Source organism: Scyliorhinus canicula, chromosome 18, assembly GCF_902713615.1.
Source record: "Scyliorhinus canicula chromosome 18, sScyCan1.1, whole genome shotgun sequence".
Lineage (NCBI taxonomy): Eukaryota > Metazoa > Chordata > Chondrichthyes > Carcharhiniformes > Scyliorhinidae > Scyliorhinus > Scyliorhinus canicula.
In genome coordinates this window covers 109,696,341-109,716,484 of record NC_052163.1, presented here as the reverse complement: position 1 = coordinate 109,716,484, position 20,144 = coordinate 109,696,341, and the positions used below count along the sequence as shown (strand labels likewise).

The following is a 20,144-nucleotide window of genomic DNA, read 5'->3' as shown; positions in this document are numbered from 1 at the left end:
ATGCCATTCCGAGTGCTCAACTAAATGTATCCTCAATGTTGTGAAGGTTTCGTATCTACCACCCTTTCAGGCAGTGAGTTCCTGATTCCCATTACCCTCTGGGTGAAAACGTTTTTCCTCGAATCCCCCCTAAATCTCCTGCCGAACCCTAACCTTAACCTTAATGCCCTCTGGTTATTGACCCCTTTACTAAGGAAAATGTTCCTTCCTACCTACCCCATCTCTGACCCTCAAATAATTAGTGCACCTCAATCATATCCCCCTCAGTCCTCTCTGCTCTGAGAAAAACAACCCAGTCTAACCACCGTCTCTACATAGCTGCAACGCTCAGGCAACATCCTGGTGAATCACCCCTGTATCCTCTCTAGTGCAATCACATCCTTCCTCTGGTGCAGTGATCAGAACTATAACTGTGGTGGTTTATACAGCGCCATCCTAACCTATTATCTTATTACACTTCTCTGAGATTTGCCTACATGTCTTCTTTTCTATCTCTCCTTGACTGTTTGGGGGCCTATTGTACACTCCCAGTAATGTGATTGTTCCCATTTTGTTTTTAAGTTCTATCCATATGGCCTTAATTGAGGAGCCTGCTAATATATCATCCCTATTCACTGCAGTTATTGACTCCTTGATTAATAATGCAACACCACTTCCTCTTTTACATCCCCATCTTGCCTGAAGATTCTGTACCCTGGAATATTGAGCTGCCAGTCCTGCCCCACCCACTGTCTCTCTGATCGCAATAATATCATACTCCCATGTGTTAATCACTGTCCTTGATTCATCTGTCTTACCTGTAAGACTCCTTGCAATAAACAAAATGCCATCTACCCTTGCCATATTCCCTTGTGCCTTAACATGTTCCTCTTCACCCTGCCTTCCACAGTCACTTGGGGCGCAATTCACCCAGCCTCGCGCCGGGCCGGAAAATCACCGCAACCGCGCCACGCCGCCTCGACGATGCCGTGCGATTCCCCGAGGTGCGGAGAATCGGCGGCATTTGGTGTTTGGTGCGGCGCCGGTAGCCGACCGCTCTCTGTGGCCGGGTCGCCGATTTTCCAGCCCGAATGTGCCGAGCGACCGCGCGGAAACGGCAGAGTCCCGCCGGCGCTGTTCACCCCTGGTTGATGCCGGTGGGAACTCTGCGCAAAGGGTCGGGGGGGCGGCCTGTGGGGCGAGGAACAGCACTCCTTCACTGGGGTGGGCCTCCGATGGGGTCTGGCCCGCGATCGGGGCTCACCGATCGCCCCCCCCGGCCTACTTTCTTCCGCTTCCGGCCCCAGAACCCCTGCGCCATGTTGCGTCGGGGCCGGCGTGTTGAAGAAGTCCCCCACGCATGTGCGGGTTGGCACGGCGCCCATTTGGCGCCGGGAAGGGAAGCTGGAGTGGCATGAACTGCTCCAGCGCCGTGCTGGCCCCCTGTGGGGGCCACAATCGGTTGACCCCACGCTCGTTTCGTGCCATTGTGAAGCGCGACGGCGTTCACAACGGCGCGAACACTCGGTCTCCATTTTGCAGAATCGCACCCTTGGTTTTTCTTCTATATTCGGCTGTGCATCAGCCCCCTACTGGACCTCCATCAGTATTTTCACTGTCGCTAGGTCAAAATCCTGGATATCCCTCCATATCAGCAATGTGGGTGTACCTACGCCACATGGGTTGCAGCAGTTCAAGTAAGCAGCTCACCACCACTTTCGCAAGGGCAATTTGGGATGGTCAATTGTCCATAACTCTTAAATGAATGAAACAAAAAGAGATTGGATGTGACAAATGTAAGCGTCCTTCCTGTTTTTTCCCTGTTGATTCCCTTATTTCCCCTTTTATTTTTTGAATTGACATTTTTGATTCATGAATGATTAATATACATGGGTCTTTAAGACAAGTAGTGTACCTTTAATTCAAGCAGGAGGATTCTTTAGCAGAACAGATTACTGTGCTGGTTTAAACTGGAGTTGGAGACTGATCAACGTCGATAACAGAGATTGGTGGGGACTTGGTTTGATTGATTTGGCTGGTGGCCAATGAATGGGCCCAAGGGGCTGGGCTCTGCCCGATAATAGGTGGTGATTGGAACTGATCCCACTGGACTTTCTTTCAGAGCTCCAAGGATTTAGTTTGGTTTCAGTTTTGATTCTGGCAGCCCGGTGAAGAGATCCAACTAGATCCTCTCCAAAAAGATCCAGCTTACCACTCTCCAGTGAAGGAGCGCTGTTCCCAGCCCCACAGCTAACACTCTCCAGTAAGCCTGTGGGTGTTGGATTCCTGGAACTACAGAGGCCTGAAGGTGAACGACGGACTGATGGCAAGGTTTGCTGAAATCAGTCTCTCCCTCTCCAGGGAGGGTGTGAGTACGGTGCAGGAAAACCAGTACAGGCTGCAAAACAAAGACTGTCATCTACAAGCTTACTCCTTGGAGCGGAGGATTGGCGCCAGCAGTGCCGTGCTCTGCCCCTGTAGGGGCCAAAATTGCTGATCCTGAGGCTGTGTTAACGCCATTGAGAAATGGGACGGCGTTTCCGACAGTGTGAACACTTAGGGCGCGATTCTCCGCCCCCCCCCACGCCGGGTGGGAGAATAGCGGGAGGGCCTCCCAACATTTTTCACGCCCTCCCGCTATTCTCCCCCACCCCCCACGCCTGACCCATTCACGGCGAGCGGCGATTCTCCGAGACCGATGAGCCGAGCGGCCGGCCCTTCATGCCCGTTTCACCTGGGCAGCAAACACACCTGCTCGCTGCCGTCGTGAAACGGGCGCCAGATGCCCGTTTTGGGCATCTAGAGGTCCGATTGGCACGGGAGCTCCACGACTGTGCTCGGGAGGGGACAGACCCGCGATCGGTGCCCACCGATCGTCGGGCCAGCGTCCAAAACAGACGCTCTTTTCCCTCCGCCGCCCAGCAAGATCAAGCCGGGCGGCTGAGGAGAAAGACGCCAACCTGCGCATGCGCGGCAAACGTCATCGGCCGCGTCAGCTGGCGTGACGCACGGGGCCGCGCTCCTAGTCCCGCCCAGGGGGGAGAATCGGCCCCGGAAGTGGGCGTGAAGGCTGCCGTGGGTCACGGCCTGTCCCACGGCAGCCTTTACGATTCTCCGCACGTGGCCTCAGGATCAGAGAATCCCGCCGGTTGTGATGTTCCATTCTGCTACAGGTGTTGTACACGTTGTTGTTCTTGTTATGCATGTAGTTTTGGTCATCCTCACGGTTCCCCACTTTCTGCCCACATGGACGCCACCCCTTTCCTGAACTGTCACAGGCTGAATGTTGTTTTCTTAATTTTTCAGTTGCCGCAGCACCAGGAAGAGCCTTGTGGTCAACTCGCCATCTCCCAGTCTCTCTCGGCCACTCTCGCCACTCTCTGTGCCAGCAGGTAGGTAACACAACGTTCAGAACCATTTCAAATCAGTTCTTTGTTCCTCGCCCACGATTTGCAATCGCTGAGGGGGGAGGGGGTTCAAAGTGTAAATCCGTGTTCTGGAATCTTCTTCGAAAACCTGTGCGATCGACATAGCAGCAATGTATACTCATTGGCAATGCGGTGGAAGCAGGTTCCTGTGTGAATTTCACGCTGAAACTCCAAACCCAAGGAATCACCCGTTTGGCCGATTGCTGTAGATTTCAGTGAGTGGGGGAGTAGCTGCTCGCTGACCTGAACTGACCTCCTGCTCACCCACAGGGGCAGATTCCTGTTTATACTGGAGCTAAGCAGCCACATTGTTTGACTGGCCGCTGCAGAATCTACCAAGGGATTCAAGCCGTAAGGGCAGCAGTTCTTCAGGAACCGAGCCTCAGGTGACCCCTACTGACAGGTTTTAAATAAAGTTCAATGTTGAACATATCACTCGCTGGCATTTCTTATCCATTCTGGACTGTCCTTGGGAAGGTAGTGGTGAGTCACCTTCTTGAATCACTGCAGTCCATGTGGTGTAGGTGTTGGGGAAGGATTTTCACTGAAGGGGTGACAACATAATTCCAAGTGAGGAGGGTGTCCGCGACTTGGAGATGATGCGAATCCCACAGGTGTTGTGATATGGTGTGAATCAACCATTAAAGAGGAATAATATTGTCACTCATTACCCACCTCAAGAGGATGTAATGTATTCTTCCATGACGTGTGGACAGTCAAAAGCAGCAGTGGTCGAGATCAGACTTGTTCATTTAATTTCATTTCATTTTCATTTTTTCATTTCACATGTGCCTCACAGCCTCTTATTGAATATTTTAAAAAGTAAATTTAGAATACCCAATTATTTTTTTCCAATTAAGGGGCAATTTAGCGTGGTCAATCCACCTAACCTGCACATCTTTTGGGTTGTGGGGGTTAAACCCACGCAGACACGGGGAGAATGTGCAAACTCCACACAGACAGTGACCCGGGGCCGGGATCGAACCCGGGTCCTCAGTGTTGTAGACAGCAGTGCTAACCACTGCGCCACCGTGCCGCCCTCTCTTTTTGTGAATATTATCTGTACATAATCTTACCTTCAAATAAAGAACCCACATTATTGATTCACCAATCCTTGTGCACAGTTTGCATGTTTACATTTATCAGAAGAGGAATGTAACATGGGGCAACATGGTTCTGAAGATTTGACTGCAAAATATACAATCTTCAACCCTCCCATATCCAGCAGAGGAAAATAATTGGCGTGAAAGCAAAACAGCATCAAAACTCACCATGTGCATGTGATTCTGCAATTCTGTATAGATTCTACACACCGTACCTCTGATCTGGGAGCTTACCTCAGGCATTGGATGTCAGTAAGCTAGTTCAAAATGGGAACGACTATTTTTTAAGGGGCAATTTTAGAGTGGCCAGTCCACCTACCCTGCACATCTTTTGGGTTGTGGTTGCAGACAAGATGAGAATGTGCAAACACCACATGGACAGTGACCTGGGGCCGGGATCGAACCCGGGTCCTCGGCGCTATGAGGCAGCATGCTAACCACTGTGCCGCCTGGATCTCTCGCGAGCGGAGCTCCTCAGTGCAGAACACGGGGCTGAGTACCGCACGTTCCCCGCTGAGGCCCCGTATCTAATTGAATGGGTGTTGGGTGGCGGGATGTTCCCCAACACTGTGAGCGTGCTCACTGTGGTACTCTGTTCCCATTTGGTGAGATCAGACCCTTCATGGCAGCTGCATTAGCTGACAGAATAATCAAGCTCATGACAGCATTAACTCAATGGAAAAGTTCCCAAAAAGATATCATGGGCCAACCCAAAGGTTACAGTGTGGAAACAGTACTACAAAGTGGACACGAGTACAAAGCCATACTGATGGGTAAACAGAGTCTATAGACTATGTGTAATTCGTTCACCAAGCCTAGTTCGCAAGGCCTCATACATATACCCAGAAATTGCCCAGCTTTTAACACCCTATGCAAGGCTGGTTTAGCTCAGGGCTAAATCGCTGGCTTTGAAAGCAGACCAAGGCAGGCCAGCAGCACGGTTCAATTCCCGTACCAGCCTCCCCGAACAGGCGCCGGAATGTGGTGACCAGGGGCTTTTCACAGTAACTTCATCTGAAGCCTACTCGTGACAATAAACGATTTTCATTTCATTTCACGTGGCAACAGAGGACATTGGAAATGTGAATGCAGAAAGCAAAGACCAAGACAAGTGGTTCAATGTTGTGAAGAGCCACAAACGGGCCAGGGAGGTACAACATTCTAACCAACCCAGAGCATCAAAACAAGACCCACAATATGTCTAGTCAAGCCAAAAGATGATCAGACCATTGATACACAAACTGAGCCAACATTCAGCATGTTTCACACCAAAGAATGTATTGATGGAGAGGTACCATCAGAATCACCATCTGGATTATATATCCACAGATGAAGGGTCAGCATAAGGTTTGTGCAAAAATCGGTGAGGGTGCAAACATCCTTCCACTTCGCATCTGAAATATATGTACCCACAGAAGTGGCAAATGATTCGACCAACCTCTGCCAAACACACTGTACAACGGCTCAGAGATGAGGGGCGGGATTCTCCCTTACCCAGCGGGGTGGGAGGTCCCGGTGTGGAGGAGTGACGTGAATCACTCCGGCATCGGGCCGCTCGGAAGGTACGGAATCCTCCGCGCCGTCAGGGGCTAGGCCGGCGGGGTTGGCACCACGCCAACCGATGGCAAAGGGCCTCTGCCAGCCGGCGCGAGTTGGCGCATGTGCAGGGAGCGCCAGCATGTCCTGGCGTCATCCCACCGCACTGGCCATGGCGGAGGTCCACAGCAGCCGGTGCGGAGGGAAAGTGTGCCCCCATGGCACAGGCCCGCCCCGCTGATCGGTGGGCCCCGATCGCGGGCCAGGCCACCGTGGGGACACCCCCAAGAGCCAGATCCCCCCCGAGGACCCCGGAGGCCGTCTGCAGAGTCAGATCCCGCCGGTAAGTACGAGATCTAATTTACGCCGGCGGGACCGGCCTAAAGCGGGCGGCGAATCGGCCCACCGCGGGCCGGAGAATCGCTGGGGGGGGTGGGGGCGCTGCCAGCGACCGCCGACCGGCGCGGCGTAATTTCCACCCCTGCCAAAACCCCAGCGCTGGAGAATTCGGCAGCCGGCGGGGGCGGGATTCGTGCTGTCCCCCGCCGATTCTCCGGCCCGGCAGGGGGTTGGAGAATCCCGCTCAGTGATTCCTAGGATTAATTACACTCCAGTCTCGTTATCACCCCACATACTTTATCTCATGGATACCACAGATCGATGATTTTAGGCCTACCAACATGCAAGATGCCCACGGTCGCCATCGTCGAGACAATGACAAGGATGAGAGACCGTGAGGAGTGCCATGAGAAACCCAATGTTTACACTTTTCCCCCTAACTCTGCAATGCAAATCATCAACTAACAGGCTGCGTAACACAGTTGGAACCAAATATGTATCCCATTCTGAATGCATTGTGGAACCAACACAGAAATACTGTTCGGCAGATAAGTGTGGTCAATTCTCCCCATCATCACTCATAAATACTTCCAGGAATATGTGATGCATTACTCAAAAAAACAGGGGAAGTTAAAAGATGCCCATGACCAACATGCTTTGAGTACCATCTACAAGATGCATTGCAGTAACTCACCAAGGTTCCTTCAACAACACCTGGTAAACCCACAACCGCGACCATCTACAACAGGAGTTCTCAACCTTTTTTAACCCATGGACCCCTTTTCCTCTTAATTTTTTTTTGTGGGCCCCATAGCTATTCCACAGAAAAAAAAGCTTCTTATATGCGTGGTAAACTAATCCTTATATTTTGTCCGATGACTAAAGTCCATCTACCTTACCGTGAGGGTTGGAAACGGATTAGCGGTATTTTCGTACGTTGCCAAACTTATTCTAATATGAAAAGTAATGAAAAAAACTTTTTACTAAATTGAATTAAATTACTCTAAAAATAACCAATTCATATCAAATATACACAGTTTCTAGTGATTACTGTGTTAAATCATTCATTAAACTTGTCAAGGAGAAACGATGGGTGATTTTCACCTCTGTTTGTTCTAGGTAACTTTAAATTTACGACACTGTCAAATGTAAAGTTTTTTTCTTCTACTTGATTGCCATAAACAATTCATAGCTACATGAATATTTCTACTTTTAGTATTTTAATATGGCGTAGATTACTGTAAAAATTTAATTCTCAGTAATAACAATTGTTCTGAAGTAGAATTGCTCTATGGACCACTAAAATATCACCGTGGACCCCCAATTCGGTATTTTCTTTGTGTGGACCCCCAGTAATGTTACATGGACCCCCAGGGTCCATGTGGACCCCGGTTGAGAACTACTGATCTAGAAGGACATGGGTAGCAGACACATGGGGACGCCACCACCTGGAGGTTCCCTCCAAGCCACTCACCACCTTGACTTGGAAATATATTGGCCGCTTCTTCACTGTCGCTGGGGCAAAATCCTGGGACTCTCTCCCTAACAGCAGAGTGGGTTTACCTACACCTCAGGGACTACAGCGGTTCAAGAAGGCAGCTTACCCACCACCTTCTCAAGGGCAATTAGGGATGGACAATAAATGCAGGCCTAACCAACGATGCCCGCATCCCATAAATTAAATTTTAAAAAATGCAATGAAGTAGCTAACCTGAACATCGGAGCGAAAGCTTAAATAGAAAATCCAGCAGAAATGGTCAGCATGGTAGTGCAGTGGTTAGCACTGCTGCCTCACTGCGCTGATGTCCCAGGTTCGATCCCGGCCCCGGGTCACTGCCCGTGTGGAGTTTGCACATTCTCCCCGTGTTTGTATGGGTCTCACCCCCACAACCTAAAGATGTGCAAGGTAGGTGGATTGGCCACGCTAAATTATCTTTTAATTGGGGAAAAAAAAGAATTAGCTACATTAAGTTTATTTTAAAAACGAAATGGTCAGCATGGGGGATATTGTCCCTGGACTAATGATCCAGAGACTCCGAGTTTGAGGCTCTAGATTTGAAGTCCACCACGGCAGGTGGTGAAATTTGACCATGAAACCATTAAGTTCACTAATGCCCTTTTGCAAAGGGAATTTGCCATCCTTACCTGGCCTGGCCTGCATGTGATTGCAGATCCACAGTGGTTGACTCTTGAATACCTGGTCAAACACCATTCAGTTCAAGGGCAATTAGCGATCGGGAATAAATGTTGTTCCAGCCACTGTCACACATCCCATGAATGAAAAAAAAAACAAGGGGCGGGATTCTCTGGACACGGCGGGGTGGGCAGAAACGGTGCAGTGGAGTGGCGCAAACCACTCCGGCGTCAGGCCGCCCCAAAGGTGCGGACGTCCTACGCACCTTCAGGGGCTAGGCCGGAGTGGTTTGTGCCCCGCCAGCCGGCGTGGAAGGCCTTTGGCGCCGTGCCAGCCAGGGCCAACGGGACTCCGCCGGCCTGCGCGGGTCTGCACATGCGAGGGAGCGTCAGTGGCTGCTGACGTCATCCCCGCGCATGAGCAGGAGGGGGTCACCTTCGCGCCGCCCATCGCCTAGCGCATAGGAATAGAGTGCCCCCACGGTACAGCCCCTGATCGCGAGCCAGGCCACCGTGGGGGCTTCCCCCGTCCAGATCGCCCCCCCCCCCCCCCCGAGGACCCCGGAGCCTGCCCGCTGGTAAGGGACCAACTCCAATTTACGGCAGCGGGACCTCCATGGAACAGGCGGGACTTCGGCCCATTGCAGGCCGGAGAATCGCCGGAGGGGGGGCCCACCGGCCGACGCGGCGCGATTCCCGCTCCCCCCCCCCCCCCGGCGATTCTCCGACCCGGCGGGGGGGCGGAGAATCCTGCCCAAGATTATATCAAGGAGGCATGACAGTGTGATGAAACACTGATGCCTAATCAGAGAAACACCACAACCAGAAACATCGAGCAAACATATCGCAAACAGAACACGGTTTGAAATGCAACATAAAGCATCCTAAACCAGCATTCTGAAACCGCCATCAGCCTCTAGCAACGATGATCATAACTAGAGCTAAATAGATAAGCAAATGACCATTTCAGAGCCTTGTTCATTTATTGCTGTGATCCCGGGCAGCAGGATAGCATAGTGGTTAGTGCAGTTGCTTTACAGCTCCAGGGTCCCAGGTTTGATTCCCGGCTTGGGTCACTGTCTGTGCGGAGTCTGCACGTTCTCCCCATGTCAAAGAACAAAGAACAGAGAAAATTACAGCACAGGAACAGGCCCTTTGGCCCTCCCAGCCTGCACCGATCCAGATCCTCTATCTAAAACTGTCGCCCATTTTCTAAGGATCTGTATCCCTCTGCTCCCTGCCCATTCATGTATGTATGCATGGGTTTCCTCCGGGTGCTCCGGTTTCCTCCCACAGTCCAAAGATGTGCAGGTTAGGTGGATTGGCCAAGCTAAATTGCCCTTAGTGTCCAAAAAATGTTAAGTGGGGGTTACTGGGTTACGGGGATAGGGTAGATACTTGGGCTTCAGTGGTGTTGTGACTTCTGTGTGAGTGTGCTGAACACTCAATTTGGCTCTGTTTCTTGTCTAAGCTCTGGAGTCGCCAGGTGTCGTTAAGACACCGCCACAAGCTTCAAGGTGAAGTTCAAAGCAATAAAACCGTACACCAATTAGTAAGTCCAAACAACTAGAGTTTATTATAATACAATTATAATAACTACCCATGCACACGCTAAAAGGATTAAACTTATTCCTACTACTAAACAACTAATACTTATCTCGAAGGAACTGCTGGGTCAGGGAACAAGGCCTCTTGCTCTGCTCTGGTCTGCAGACTTCAGGTTGGTATCAATTGAAAAGGGGGTCAGAAGTGCCTATCTCTGGTAGCGGTCGTTGGAAGGCACTTACTTGTTGGTGGCTGCTGTCCGAAGGCTGGATCAGGAGACAGGAGCCAGGAGACAGGAGACTGAACCAGGTGTGGGACCTTTCTTTTATAGATCCCAGGGGATCCGCGCCCCTTTGGGCGGACTCACTTACCTGCTTGGAATCGATTGGGTCTCTTCCCAATCGATATGTTTGAACCCTCCAATCATGGGGTAGTTCCTCAGTCACTGGGGCGGTTCTTGGGACTTATTGTTTTGGGCTTCTCTGGCACCACAGTGTCTGGCCTTCCATCGAATGTATCGATCTGTGTTTAACTTGTTTCCATTGTATCTGGGGATCGCCCGGTATCGCCTCATTAGTATGTTAACTGGTTTCTTTTCACAGTGCTGTCTGGTTTCTGCAACAGTCAAAACTGGTTTCTGCAGTCGTCCCAATATACAATCGATTTGCAAGCTGCTTGCTTTACAACATGTCCATTTTCCCTGCATTCCTTGCAATCTTCCATTTTGTGTTGGGCAGTGGCCACCCCAGGTGGCTACAGTAGGGTGCTCTTTGTCAGGGCCGGTGCAGACTCGATGGGCCGAATGGCCTCCTTCTGCACTGTAAATCCCCCCCCCCCACCCCCCTGTGCGACAACCAAGTTCTCAAACATGGTCACGAACATGGCCGGGCAACCAGAGAGGCGAAGGCCACAACATCAGCCTTCCTCCCCTCCATCAGCTCCAGATTCTCTGATATTCCAAATATCGGCAACAAAGGGTCCGGCCCAACATCCTCCCCCACGATCTTCGTTAGCAACGCAAACACTCCCGCCCAGTATCTCTCCAACTTCCCCGCAGCACCAGAACATATGTGGGTGGTTTGCTGGTCCCCGCCCACACTTCTCACACTAATCTGCCACTCCCTGGAAGAACCCACTCATCCTCGTCCGAGTCATATGTGTCTTGTTAAGCTCTTGGCGTAGCATAAGCTGCTTCCTCGATGTTCACTCTGACAAAGGAAGGTTCAGATGTGGAGATAACTTCAACACGTTTATTTTTTTAAAAAAAATCATTTTTATTGAAATTTTTACAGAAAATATAACAACAAACAATGAAAAGCCACAATAAAACGCCATAAAAACCGTAACACCCCCAAGACCGTATAAACGCATGTATCTCGCCCCCCCACCCCCCCAAACCCAATAAACAACAAGAAAACTTAAAAATAAATTAAATTAAAATTAAATAAGCAAACAGAGTCAACGTCCGTCCCCCCATTCCCCCCCCATTCCCCCCCCCCTATTCCCCCCCCCCCCATTTCCCCCCCCCCCTATTCCCCCCCCCCCCATTCCCCCCCCCCCCCCTCTGGGTTGCTGCTGCTGCTGACCCAGTACCCTATCGCTGAGCCAGAAAGTCGAGGAAAGGTTGCCACTGCCTAAAGAACCCTTGTACCGATCCTCTCAGGGCGAATTTGACCTTCTCCAGCTTGAGAAATCCCGCCATGTCATTGATCCAGGTCTCCACGCTTGGGGGTCTCGCATCCTTCCACTGTAGCAAGATCCTCCGCCGGGCTACTAGGGACGCAAAGGCCAGCACACCGGCCTCTTTCGCCTCCTGCACTCCCGGCTCCACCCCAACCCCAGAAATCGCGAGACCCCAGCCTGGCTTGACCCTGGATCCTACCACCCTCGACACTGTCCTCGCCACCCCCTTCCAGAACTCCTCCAGTGTCGGGCATGCCCAGAACATATGGGCATGGTTCGCTGGACACCCCGAACACCTGACACACCTGTCTTCGCCCCCAAAGAACCTACTCAACCTAGACCCGGACATGTGGGCCCGGTGCAGCACCTTGAATTGGATGAGGCTAAGCCGCGCACATGAGGAGGAAGAGTTAACCCTCTCCAGGGCATCAGCCCATGTCCCATCTTCGATCTGTTCCCCCAGTTCCCCCTCCCACTTAGCCTTTATCTCCTCTACTGACGCCTCCTCCACCTCCTGCATTACCTTGTAGATATCAGATATCTTCCCATCCCCCACCCAGACCCCCGAAAGCACCCTGTCACTCACCCCCCTCGCGGGAAGCAAAGGGAATCCCTCCACCTGCCGCCTAGCAAACGCCTTTACCTGCAGATACCTGAACATGTTCCCGGGGGAGCCCAAATTTCTCCTCCAACTCCCCCAGGCTCGCAAACCTCCCATCAATGAACAGGTCCCTCAGCTGTCTGATGCCCGCTCTGTGCCAACCCTGTAGCCCCCCAATCAATGTTCCCCGGGACAAACCAATGGTTCCCCCTAACGGAGCCTCCATCGAGCCCCCCACTTCCCCCCTATGCCTCCTCCACTGCCCCCAAATCTTGAGGGTAGCTGCCACCACCGGACTCGTGGTATACCTTGTAGGAGGGAGCGGCCACGGCGCTGTTACGAGGGACCCCAGGCTTGTGCCTCCACAGGACGCCATCTCCAACCGTTTCCATGCTGCCCCCTCCCCCTCCATCACCCACTTGCGCACCATCGACACATTGGCCGCCCAATAATACTCCGAGAGATTGGGTAACGCCAGCCCCCCGCCATCTCTACCCCGCTCCAAGAAGACCCTCTTCACCCTCAGGGTCCCATGCGCCCAAACAAAGCTCATGATGCTGCTAGTCACCCTCCTAAAAAAGGCCCTAGGGATAAAGATGGGCAAACACCGAAAAAGGAACAAGAACCTCGGGAGAACCGTCATTTTGACGGACTGCACTCTACCCGCCAGCGATAGTGGCACCATGTCCCACCTTTTGAATTCCTCCTCCATCTGCTCCACAAGCCTGGTAAAATTAAGCTTATGGAGAGTCCCCCAACTCCTGGCCACCTGCACCCCCAGGTATCTGAAACTCTTCACTGCCCTCTTAAACGGGAGCCTCCCAATTCCCTCCTCCTGATCACCCGGGTGTACTACAAATACCTCACTCTTGGCTAGATTTAACTTATAGCCTGAAAAGCTCCCAAACTTAGCCAACAGCTCCATCACCCCCGGCATTCTCCCCTCTGGGTCCGCCACATACAACAGCAGGTCGTCCGCATACAGCGATACCCTATGTTCTTCCCCACCCCGCACCAGGCCCCTCCACCTCCCCGACTCCCTCAGCGCCAAAGCCAGAGGTTCTATTGCCAGTGCAAAAAGCAAGGGGGACAGGGGGCACCTCTGCCTGGTCCCACGGTAGAGCCTGAAGTACTCTGATCTCGTTCCATTGGTAACTACACTTGCCATCGGGGCCTCGTAGAGCAACCTCACCCATTTGATAAACCCCTCCCCGAATCCGAACCGCTCCAGCACCTCCCACAGGTACCCCCACTCAACTCTATCAAACGCCTTCTCGTATCCAGCTCCACCACTATCTCCGCCTCCCCCTCCACTGCTGGCATCATAATAACATTTAACAATCTCCACACATTCGTGTTAAGCTGTCTTCCCTTGACAAATCCTGTCTGATCCTCGTGTATCACCCCTGGCACACAGTCCTCTATCCTGGTGGCCAGGATCTTCGCCAGCAACTTAGCATCAACATTGAGGAGCGAGATGATCCACACTGCAAGGGGTCCTTATCCCGCTTCAGGATCAGAGAGATCTATGCCCATGACATCGTTGGTGGCAAAGTCCCCCCCTCCCATGCCTCATTGAAGGCTCGCACCAACAGGGGGCCCACCAGATCCGCATACATTTTATAAAATTCCACCGGGAACCCATCCGGCCCTGGCGCCTTACCTGACTGCATTTGGCCAATCCCCCTGACTAGCTCCTCCAACTCTATTGGCGGCCCCAGCCCCTCCACCAGCTCCTCCTGCACCTTTGGGAAACGTAGCTTGTTCATGAAGCTCTCCACCCCCCCCCCCACCGGTGGCTCCGACCGGTACAGTTCCTCGTAAAAGTCCCTAAAGACCCCGTTCACCTCTGCCCCCTTCTGCACCACATTCCCACCCTTATCCGTCACTCCACCAATTTCCCTAGCCGCACCTCGCCTGCGGAGCTGATGCGCCAACATCCTGCTCGCCTTCTCCCCATACTCGTATACCGCGCCTTGCGCCCTCCTCCACTGTGTCTCTGCCTTTCTGGTGGTCAACAAGTCGAACTTGGCCTGCAAAGTACGTCGTTCCCCCAGCAACCCCTCCTCCGGGGCCTCCGCATACCTCCTATCCACGTCCAGGAGCTCCCCCACCAGTCTCTCCCTCTCCCTCCTCTCCCTCCTTTCCCTATGGGCCCGGATGGAAATCAGCTCCCCCCGGATCACTGCTTTCAGAGCCTCCCAGACCATCCCCACCCGGACCTCCCTTCAACACGTTTATTAAACTATTTACTATTCTCCTACTCGGATTCGCCTCTACTGTTAATCCTTCTATAGCTACTCAGACTGACGAACTGCTGCAATCCACGTGGTGGGTGTGTTGTTGAATCCACCCTGTGTCTGTACTCACTGAGTGTCTCCACTGGAAAGAGGAAGATCATGGGGCTGGGGCTGTCTAGCACAGGGCTAAATCACTGGCTTTGAAAGCAGATCAAGCAGGCCAGCAGCACGATTCGATTCCCGTAACAGCCTCCCCGAACAGGCGCCGGAATGTGGTGGCTAGGGGCTTTTCACAGTAACTTCATTTGAAGCCTGCTCGTGACAATAAGCGATTTTCATTTTCATTCATTTTTCATTTCATGTGTGCTGTGTCCTTTTTATATGGGTTGGTGTAATGCCCCCTGTGGTAGTGTCACCTCTGTGTGTATCGTGAATGCCCATTGGTCGTGTCCTATCTTACTGACCTATTGGTTGAATGTCTGTGTGTCATGTCTCTGGTGCTCCCTCTGGTGTCTAGCTAGTCTACGTGTACTTACATTAACCCTTTGTGTATCTACAGTGATGCATATCACCACAATATGCATCCTGTTTACCACCTTGAATTGTATCAGGCTCATCCTCGCCCACGAGGAAGTTGAATTCACCCTTCGTAGTGCCTCGCTCCATACTCCCCATGTTATCTCCTCTCCCAGGGAGATACAATTTGGTAAATTGGGGAACTGTTTCTAGATTTTCTGTGCAAAGTCCCTTTTCTGCAAGTATCTAAACTCGCTTCCTCTCGGTAGCTCTACCCACTCTTTTAGTTCCTTTATATTAGCAAAACTCTCTTCCGGGTACACGTCTCTCATCCTGACTACCTCACTTCTCTCCACATCCCATACATACCGTCTGTCTCCCTGGCTCAAATCCATGGTTTTCGTACAACGGCATTAACACCGACATCCCTGTACAAACTGTAAAATTGGACAGCATGGTAGCACAGTGGTTAGCACTGTTGCTTCACAAATCCAGGGTTCCAGTTTCGATTCCCGGCTTGGGTCACTGTCTGTGCGGGATCTGCACGTTCTCAGCGCGTCTGCGTGGGTTTCCTCCGGGTGCTCCAGTTTCCTCCCACAGTCCAAATATGTGGAGGTTAGGTGGCTTGGCCATGCTAAATTCCCTTTGGTGTGCAAAAAGGTTGGGTGGAATTACTGGGCTGTGGGGGTAGGGTGGAGGTGTGGGCTTAAATAGGGTGCTCTTTCCAAGGGCCGATGTGGATTCAACTGATTCCACACTTTCACTGTGGATTGCACCACTGGGCTCTCCGTGTATTTCCTTGGCGCCAGTGGCAACGCCGCCGTCACCATAGACCTCAGACTGGATTCTTCCTCCATCCTAACCCATTCGGCCCCCTGTCCTTCCCACCACTGGCTCACCTTCTTCACGCTCGCCGCCCAATAATAATGCAGCAAGTTTGGCAGCGCCAACCCTTCCTTCTGCCTCTGCAGCAGGATCCTCTTTACTCTTGGCACCTCCCCCACCCACACAAACTCTGAAATAATCATGTCTAGCTTCCGGAAAAAGGCCTTTGGTGCAACAATCGAAAGCGTCTGGAAAATTATTTTGTTTTGCTGTCATAGAATTTACAGTGCAGAAGGAGGCCATTCGGTCCATCGAGTCTGCATCGGCTCTTGGAAAGAGCACCCTACCCAAGGTCAACACCTCCACCCTATCCCCAAACCCAGTAACCCCACCCAACACTAAGGGCAATTTTGGACACTAAGGGCAATTTATCATGGCCAATCCACCTAACCCGCACATCTTTGGACTGTGGGAGGAATCCGGAGCACCCGGAGGAAACCCACGCACACACGGGGAGAATGTGCAGACTCCGCACAGACAGTGACCCAAGCCGGAATCTAACCTGGGACCCTGGAGCTGTGAAGCAATTGTGCTATCCACAGTGCTACCGTGCTGTCATGGTTATGGTTTAATTCTGTAAGGTAAACCTTTAGCTCGAAAAAAAGTGTGATGTCGTGATACGATGTGCTTTAAAGAAGCATATCTTAAACTATTGTCAACCATGACTGATCTTGACAGGATGTGATGCATTAGGCCCATGAATTGTGGGATTTTTGCAGGACTCACAGCTCCCTAATCAACATTATCTATATAATGGCTTACTTTCAAGTAAAGACCTGCATTATTATTTCACCAAACTTTGTGCATGTTTGGTATGTTTACGTGAAAGAGGAAGGACATAGTAAAAACAGAAAATACTGGAAAAGGCAGCAGCTCTGAACATAGAACATACAGTGCAGAAGGAGGCCATTCAGCCCATCGAGTCTGCACCGACCCAATTAAGCCCGCACTTCCACCCTATCCCCGTAACCCAATAGCCTCTCCTGACCTTTTTGGACACTAAGGGCAATTTATCATGGCCAATCCACCTAACCTGCACATCTTTAGACTGTGGGAGGAAACCGGAGCACCCGGAGGAAACCCACGCAGACACGGGGAGAACGTGCAGACTCTGCACAGACAGTGACCCAGCGAGGAATCGAACCTGGGACCCTGACGCTGTGAAGCCACAATGCTATCCACTTGTGTTACCTATTCTTCCCGTATCCTTCCCGTCCAGGAGATGAAACAGTTTCTAGAAATGTCCGGTGTAGTAGGGGCAGGGAGTGGGCAGCCTACTCGACCTGGGCTGACATGGCAACTGACCGGCCTGGGTCGGCCCGGAGTTGGGGGGGGGGGGGGATGGGGAAGTGGAGCAGCAGCAGCCCTGGGGCCCTTCGCTGGGGAATTGATGCACATTTAAAATGTTGGCGATACGCTGAGAGCGGTTTCGGGGCCCGGAGGCCAGGCTGCTAACCCAGCCTTTCTCTGATAGCATCTGTGGAGAGAGAAAGAGTTAACGTTTTGAGTTTGTATGACTCTTCTCTAGAGTTAAAGAGAGGGAGAAATGTGATGAATTTTATACTGTTTAAGAGGGACTGGAAATAGATTGAAGGTCAGTGGTAGATGGAAACGGGGAGAGATTTGACAAAGTTCTTATGGGCAGAGTGTTAATGGTCGTGTCGAGTTGTCCCCATAACATCTTTCTAAATGTCCCTTGTAATGGGTAATGAACACACTGATAATATCCCTGAATCATGGTGGATTTTCAACCAATACATGATCCAATTTGTCTTGGCAAAAATCGAGGGCTGAACAACAATCCATATGGATACTGACATCATTTGTAAAGTGTATATCCAATCCAGATACCTGACTGGCCCAATGTTTACTTTATATCTGTGTGTCTGTACATGTGTGTGTGAGACAGAGAGATAGAGAGGTGTGTGTGTGTATGTATGTGTGTGTTTGTGTGTGTGTATGTGAAAGACGGATGAGTGTGTGTGTGTGAGAGAGGGGTGAGTATGTGTGAGAGAGAAAGGTGAGTGTGTGTGTGTGTGTGTGTGAGAGGGGTGAGTGTGTGTGTGAGAGAAAGGTGAGTGTGAGTGTGTGTGTGTGAGAGGGGTGAGTATGTGTGAGAGAGAAGGGTGAGTGTGTGCGTGTGAGGGGTGAGTGTGTGTGAGAGGGGTGAGTGTGTGTGTGAGAGAGAGGGCTGTGTGTGTGTTTGTGTGTGTGCGGGTGAGAGAGGGAGGGGTATGCATGTGAAAGACGGATAAGTGTGTGTGTGAGGGGGTGAGTATGTGTGTGAGGGAAAGGTGAGTGTGTGTGTGAGAGGGGTGAGTATGTGTGTGAGAGAAAGGTGAGTGTGTGTGTGAGAGGGGTGAGTGTGTGTGAGAGGGGTGAGTGTGTGTGAGAGGGGTGAGTGTGTGTGAGAGGGGTGAGTGTGTGTGAGAGGGGTGAGTGTGTGTATGTGTGTGAGAGGTGTGTGTATGTGTGTGAGAGGTGTGTGTATGTGTGTGAGAGGGGTGAGCGTGTGTGTGAGAGAGAGGGCTGTGTGTGTGTTTGTGTGTGTGCGCGTGAGAGAGGGAGGGGTATGCATGTGAAAGACGGATGAGTGTGTGTATGTGTGTGAGAGGGGTGTGTATGTGTACGAGAGGGGTGTGTATGTGTACGAGAGGGGTGAGTGTGCGTGCGAGAGGGGTGAGTGTGCGTGCGAGAGGGGTGAGTGTGTGTGAGAGGGGTGAGTGTGTGTGTGAGAGGTGTGTATATGTGTGAGAGGGGTGAGTGTGTGTGAGGGAAAGGTGAGACAGAGGGGAGGGTTTGTGTCTGACTCACTCCAGTTTCAGGGTTCCCATTCACCCTCACTCCCACACAATAATCAGGCACTCACCCATCCTCACACTGGCTGAAGGTGAGTGAGCGAGCAGCCTGAGACTGGGAATGAGCTGGACACGCACACACTCGCCCTTTCACACTCTAATGGTCATCTTTATTTATTGCTCATCTTTATAATGTATGCACACACACAATTTCTTATTTCGGCAATTTTTTTGCTCAGCAGGGGCTGAATCTTTTCATACTTGAAATGAAAAAAAAAATCATACTTAACATTGTGCCAAACTTTATTCTTCTGTTGCTAATGGGTTCCTTGAGTGAGAAAAAAATTGAAATGTACAAGGAAAGTTGCACAATCCTGGTGCAGAGGGAGCTTTATTCTGTATCTAACCCCGTGCTGGGGGTCTGTGATAGGGACAGGGTAGAGGGAGCTTTACTCTGTATCTAACTCCGTGCTGTACCTGTCCTGGGAGTGTTTGATGGGGACATTGTAGAGGGAGCTTTACTCTGTATCTAACCCCGTGCTGTATCTGTCCTGGGAGTATTTGATGGGTACATTGTAGAGGGAGCTTTACTCTGTATCTAACCCCGTGCTGTACCTGTCCTGGGAGTATTTGATGGGGACAGTGTAGAGGGAGCTTTATTCTGTATCTCACCCCGTGCTGTACCTGTCCTGGGAGTATTTGATGGAGACAGTGTAGAGGGAGCTTTACTCTGTATCTTACCCCGTGCTGTACTTTCCTGTGAGTGTTGACGGGGACAGTGTAGAAGGAGCTTTACTCTTTATCTAACCCCGTGCTGTACCTGTCCTGGGAGTGTTTGATGGGGACAGTGTAGAGGGAGCTTTACTCTGCATCTAACCCCGTGTTGAACCTATCCTGGGAGTGTTTGATGGGGACAGTGTAGAGGGAGCTTTACTCTGTATCTAAGTATCTAACCCCGTGTTGAACCTATCCTGGGAGTGTTGATGGGGACAGTGTAGAGGGAGCTTTACTCTGTATCTAACCCCGTGTTGAACCTATCCTGGGAGTGTTGATGGGGACAGTGTAGAGGGAGCTTTACTCTGTATCTAACCCCGTGTTGAATCTATCCTGGGAGTGTTTGATGGGGACAGTGTAAAGGGAGCTTTACTCTGTATCTAACCCCGTGCTGTACCTGTCCTGGGAGGGTTCGATGAGGACAGTGTAGAGGGAGCTTTACTCTGTATCTAACCCCGTGCTGTACCTGTCCTGGGAGTGTTTGATGGGGACAGTATAGAGGGAGCTTTACTCTGTATCTAACACCGTTCTGTACCTGTCCTGTGAGTGTTTGATGGGGACAGTGTAGAGGGAGCTTTACTCTG

At 51.4% G+C, this 20,144-nt stretch overlaps 1 protein-coding gene across 2 annotated transcripts in view; it reads left to right on the top strand.

Moving 5' to 3' along the window:
• LOC119953077 (microtubule-associated serine/threonine-protein kinase 3-like) overlaps window positions 1-20,144 on the top strand; it is a 119,461-nt gene that overhangs the window by 30,349 nt on the left and 68,968 nt on the right. For both annotated transcript variants that reach the window (XM_038776900.1, XM_038776899.1), the window contains one exon: window positions 3,286-3,371. In XM_038776900.1, the coding sequence (XP_038632828.1) occupies window positions 3,286-3,371 (86 nt within the window). The remainder of the gene's footprint in view (window positions 1-3,285; window positions 3,372-20,144) is intronic.